The following is a 6,246-nucleotide window of genomic DNA, read 5'->3' on the forward strand; positions in this document are numbered from 1 at the left end:
TGAAGAAAGACGGACTCCTTCCTTATTCAGATCTGTCCAATAAAAGAACTGGGATATTACAACTCAAAGAGAGAAATTGGCCACAAAATTTAAATCTCTAGGACTGAACCAAACCCAGCAGGATGGAAACCTCAGAGTCATCTTTGACTCAAAACTGAATTTTAAGGCTCAGGTAGAGTATGTCACAATATACCTTTTGTCATCTAAAAAATATTGCTAAAGTGTGGCCATCTCTCACTCTGAGTGGCACAGAGTCTAATGCATTAGACTGTTGTAATGCACTCCTTGGTGGTCTACCTAAAAAGATTAGAAACCAGTTGCAGTTGATTCAGAACTGTGCTGCCTGAGTGCTTACACTGGTTGTCTGTCAGTTTCTGCATCGATTTTAAAACCCTTTTACTTGTTTTTAAAGCAATTCATGGTCTTGCACTGGCCTACAGCCTCTTGGGTCCTTTGATACTTTGTGTCTTTTAGTAGTTCCAAAGTGCAGGACAAAAACCTTTGGTGAGGCAGCTTTTAGTTGTTGCAACAGTGTGCTTGATGTAGTGAAAGCAGCTTGTGGTTTTGAAATGCCTGGCTTTTAACATTTTACAAGCATTTTTTCTGTTTTCTGTTCTATTCTTTCTTTTTTATTGTATTTTTGATTTAAAGTATTTTAATCCCTCTTATACAGTATGTCTGCATTGTCTTTTATCCGTTTTATCCATTTATTTTTCAATTTTCATGTTTATATATATATATACACATACATATATACATATATATATATTATATATATACATATATATATGATTTAATGCCCTTCTGTAATAAACATGACATGTTCATTAGTCTTGAATTGTTTTCAAATTGTTTCTACTGTCTACATTTCTTGTCAGCCATCTGTAAAGTACTTTGAACTGCATGAGTCTCTATGAAAGGTGCTATACAAAGTAAATTTGATTGATTTATTGACTGGTAAGTTGGAGGTGAAAGGGTTCATACACATTGCACAGGGAGCAATAGGTGAGGGGGTCAGTAGGGTCCCAACAAGAAAAATTTGCCCCAAAGCCCCAAGACAAGTTAATCCATCCGCATGTGCAAGAGTATATGACAAAAAGTGCATTTCCCATAATCAGCATTGTGAGGCCTTGATTATTTTACACTGGCTGTAATACTCTGACTACAATCAGCAGCTCTATGTCCATCAGAAATAACCCTGTATTTAACAGATTTCTGCAAAAATAAGACAGTGTACAATGGCCGTTTTTCAACATCTGACATATTTCGGTGTGAAGAAAGAATGAATGGAGGTGACTGACATACGGTAAAACACTTTTTTGGTTCTCATTTTGCAAAGTGGATGTAAATATTGGCCCAAATGTAACAGCAGGGCTTGTGAAGAGCCAAGATATTTTAATAATCTATATGAAGAATGTAATTTCCACCCACCTCATCTTTCACAAACTTTACCATTCTGCCCTATCCCTGCCTGAAGATGTTTGGTTTTCACTCTGACATAATGACACAGATATGGCAATCAGTCAAGCAAACATGGCTGGGTTACCAGTGGTAACATGGGTGGAAAAACAGGCCAGCCTTTGTTAAAAAGCTTTAGTATCACTGATGAGAGAGGCCATTGTGCTTTAGAAAAGCCTCCTTATGGTTCATGTCCTCAGATGGTAATGGATCCTCAGCCCAAGTTTAACAACTGCAACTCACTCCAGCCGGCTGTACATGAATATCAATGGCACCTGGTTACTGAAAATGAACTGACTTGTTGTCATCAGCATATCAAGTATCGAAGAAACATTCCTGAGGAAAGAAGGATAAAAGTTTGAATCATTCTACTTGTCAGCTTTTATCCAAACATTCCCACGTGCATAATGAAAACATGCTGCTTATGAAGGCCATGTGAGAATATACAACTTGACTGTTGTTAAGCAGTTCACATAATGTCCAGTTTAAACCAAGAGCAGGACTCATAACCAAGGTTTAAAATGTCAACACTCATTATAGACCAATGTTAAAATAAAATAACCACAACACAAAAAGCTGGAGTTTTCCTCTTTTTTAATCTCACAAAAATGAATTAATCTGTTCCTGAAAAGAGAAATGGAGTAATCTAGGAAACACTGCACATTTCTTACTTTACACATGTTTTTAGAACATTTGAGGGTGATTTTAGGCACTTGGAATCATAATCACATTCCCTTTCTGGACAACAAATAAATCTTTGGTCTGCTATATAATAAAAAATAACAGTAAAGCCAGAGTATGAAATGACACCAGCTTCATTGTTTGCTTCCTTATACCTTATACAAAGCTTCATAAAGACTGTTTTTTAATACTTAAATAAGATATCATTGCTACATCTCAGAAATGACCAGCAATCTTACAGATGTTTTGCAAGAAAAAAGTGAGAAATTTTAAATGTGTTGGCTCAATTAGATGTACAGCAGTACAGGATTGTTTTAGTCAAGTCACATTTGGCAAACATAGGCTTTTATTGTGTATTGTCAGTCAGCTCCCTTTGAAAGACAGAGCGATGGAAACACATCCATCTCTACGCTTCTCACAACCAGTTCAGCTACAGGGCAGCCACGTCTGATATGAATGACTGCAAGGTGAGACCTGTGGCGGCTGCACATGTGCAATATAGTAATTACTGAAATTGAGGTCCTGTACGTATGGAGCGGGCTGGTAGTAACACGTGACATTTGTGACAGTGGGGATGGCATTCTGCTCGATCAGCACCTTCAATGCCAGCATGGAGATGAGGCTGAGCGTCTGCCTCCGCTCGTGGCCCATCAGACACACGGTGCTCTCATTCACTACCTGGTGCAGAGTCGTCAAGCACTCGTACCGTTTGTGCTCCATCCCAGCAAAGTGGTTCTGCAGGTAGGCCTCCAGCTTCCTCTGCTGCTCGCCTATGTCAGGGAAGTCAATGAAGAAGCGGGAGCACATGTAACGCTGCATCTGCTTCATATCCGCCTCTGAAGAGGGTCTGAACCCTCGCACCAGCAGGTGGCAGTACTTCAACAAGCCACCACCTCTGATCTCTTCAGGGCTGCGTGTAGCTATTATCCTCTGACACAGGTGATCCATGGCCTCCTTGAAGTCCCCGTATACACTCTCCCCAATCACAGTGGGATGAAAGCTCTCAGACATGGGTGTCTCTGAGCAGCGGTCAAATAGGAGCAGAGAATCAAGGCAAATCTGGAAAGAGTCCACACTGAATTCAAACTGCCGCCTTAAAGAGTCCACAAATTTTAGCTCCACATTTTTGCCCATGTTGTTGGACAGCGAGATGAGGCTCCAGCGGTCTGTGTCATTACAGACTTTGACCAGTTTCTGTACATAGGCCTCTTTGAGGGTCAGGGCTGTGATGCGCTCTTTAGAGACCCCAGCTGGCAGGAAGTCCAACAGGCAGTCCAGCACGACATCCTTCACCAGACGGAAAGCCTGGTCATCCTTAAGTGACACCCCAAAGATCAGGTCAAGGTCTTTGTAGCCCAGTCCAGTGTCCTGAAGGAGCACGTGGCTGGCAGCAGATCCATTCAACCTCACATCTTTAACACACACACCTCTCTCCTCCAGCCTCATCCGCACCACCTGGACAGGGATGAGACAGGGATACAGAAAGTCATTATTAATCATATATATGGGAATTAGTGTGAAAATGCAGAAATCCACAGAATTCTAAAGTCTACCCATAACCTTAAAGTTGCACTAATGATGAAATTAGTCTAAAACATGAAAAGGCTAAAGTTAAACTCTTGAAATGTGTCCAAATAGGTTCCACATGGACCTAGTGGAAATCGATATCCTGTGAAGGCGAGATCAATACAGCTGCTCACAAAAGTCCATTTCATCATCAGCAGCCTCAGTTGGAAACAGACTACTGATCCCAAACAAAGAGCAGCAGCACAGTTGATGGGTCTGTGCTTCTGGTTCATCTCCCTCTGGGTCAGGTTGTCTTATCTTATCACAGGCACAGTGATAGGATTTATAATCCTGAACTGCAACTGGGAGCGTGAACACCAGCGTGCAAGGGCAGCAGCATGCAGCAAAAAATTCCATGCTTAGGCCAAATGTCACAGCCTCAGGTCGTTAAGGGTCAACAGACTTTCCCTTCCTCTGTCCCAGTGACCTATGCAATGTTTAAACAAAGGCGTCCTGCCTCAGTGCAACCATATTTGAAGAGGATCATTTACAGCTGAACAGCTACAGCGGAAAATATAAAGGGATCCTGAAAGAAGACATCAGCTTACTTGCCTGGAGGGAAATAACAATCTGCTTGTGTGATTAAAACACTCTTCTCATAACAAAGATGATGAAGACATAGCTCTATATAGCCTGACATCATCTAGCTGAAGCTTCCTTCTTATATCTGGCAGCTATAGACATTTGTCATCATAATTTGGTGTATACACAGCAAGTGAACTCAATACTAAAGTTAATACATGTAAGAAAACTGTAATAAAAGCAAACTGACTGAATCTGCATGTAATCGACATTCTACGAGCATTTCTACTGAACAAATAACAATTGCAGGTAATTCAAACAGTTAAAGCTGCAGTGCAAATTTACTGTTACGCACTCACAATCCTAAATCTCCCCACTGGCTCTAACCTGTCAGATTAATGTCTGTTAACTGTCTCTCCCATGGTGATCAGATAACAAGCTGGCTCTATTTATACATACTGGGTCAGGCTACACACAAACCAATGTCTGAAGGCAAGTCAACCTCTCACACATGGGAGGGGAGGAGGGACAAAGTCATAATAACTTGGCAGTAACAGCACTGTAATCATTCAGCCAAGTGGTCCTATTGGGTTCGAATTCCAATCAGAAGCAATAATAGCCGGTGTTTTGTGCTTCAGTGGCTGTCTTGATATGTCAGAGCAGCCCAAATGAAATTTTGTGTCAGGCCTACAGTTAACACCTTGTCTCCCTCTGGCCTCTGACATTGCACAGCTGCAGACAGGAGAGAGGGTTATTACCAGAGCCTAGAAGATTATCGGTTGCCCCCTACCATCTCTGGAAGAACTGTACAGTTCCCGTTGCTTGAAAAAAGCACAAAACATTCTGCAGGACCCATCACACCCTGAACACTGTCTGTTTGAATTGCTGCCTTCGGGGAGAAGATACAGAACAATTATAGCAAGGACAAACAGATTAAGAAACAGTTTTTATCCGAGAGCTATTGTTGCATTAAATGCTGCTAAAACCTTAAAATTTGAATGATTGATGGGATTTAATGGGAACTGTGCAATAGTCAGATGTGTATGGATGCGAGTGTGTAAATTTGTTGGGTTTTATTGTTTATGATTATTTTTTATCATCGAAGGATTGCATTTTTTAATTTCGTTGTACAATGTACAATGACAATAAAGTTAAAGTTAAAGTTAAAGTTCAGGTGACTAAACTCTCAAACATCTGGAAGCACAGGCTGGCTTTACATCAAATCGTGCCAGAAGCACAACTCCTGACTAATCAAGTGAATTTCACTTTGTTTTTAGAAAAGAAAAAAAGAATAAAGGCGAGTAAAAAAAAGGAGTGATATCTGGTTCACAGGTCTGAGTCTTTGTTAGAGCTACAGTTAGACTCTAGCTCTGTAACTCATTGGATTCTATCTCTTCATGATGCTGTAATGGATGTTAGTGGTCTGTTTATCCTTCTAACCCTGCAGCAGGTCCACTCTTACTCTTATCTCCTGTGATGCATAACAGAAGAGGCACAATTACACTGTGAAAACCAATCAAAAATGCATTACAGCTACACTAAAGGGCCTCGTTTCATTGTCATGACAGGAGATTCACTGCAATCAATGTTCAGCTAACTACTAAGCAAATCCATGTGACAGATGACCAATTTTTTTTTAATAAACTAAAAGTATGGGGTTTCCACAAATCCAGGGGAAACAGAGTCCCTACATTTTGTGCTCAAAACTGTATCCAAGCCTCCTGCAGGCTCAGAGGGCCATTTCATACAGCCAACTATAGAGACGCCACAAGGAAAGTGAAATGTGATGTGCAAGAGGCAGGAAATGTGGAGGGCCTTTGGCATACATCTGCTTAATACATTTTAAAGTCATAATGGGGGAGTTGTAATGGCTGTACACTGCATTCCTCACTGCATATTCTCCCAATCTGTTGTCTGAGTGTGAAAATGATGGACACCAAGACAAATCTACTGGACGATGCTCTTTGATTTTAATTATGCCATCTGCTGGATGCAATCAAATAACAAATACTTTCATGC

General features: G+C 40.8%; 1 protein-coding gene across 1 annotated transcript in view; it reads right to left on the reverse strand.

The window, feature by feature from the left end:
- Positions 1 to 2,462: 2,462 nt before the first annotated feature.
- The window catches only part of tent5ba (terminal nucleotidyltransferase 5ba), a 4,611-nt gene continuing 827 nt past the window's right edge, over positions 2,463 to 6,246 (reverse strand). Inside the window, exon 2 of the mRNA XM_020608383.1 lies at positions 2,463 to 3,594. Coding sequence (XP_020464039.1) covers positions 2,566 to 3,594 — 1,029 coding nt within the window. The 3' untranslated portion in view covers positions 2,463 to 2,565. The remainder of the gene's footprint in view (positions 3,595 to 6,246) is intronic.

The sequence above is a fragment of the Monopterus albus genome, unplaced genomic scaffold (genome assembly GCF_001952655.1).
Source record: "Monopterus albus unplaced genomic scaffold, M_albus_1.0 scaffold93.1, whole genome shotgun sequence".
Classification (NCBI taxonomy): Eukaryota; Metazoa; Chordata; class Actinopteri; order Synbranchiformes; family Synbranchidae; genus Monopterus; species Monopterus albus.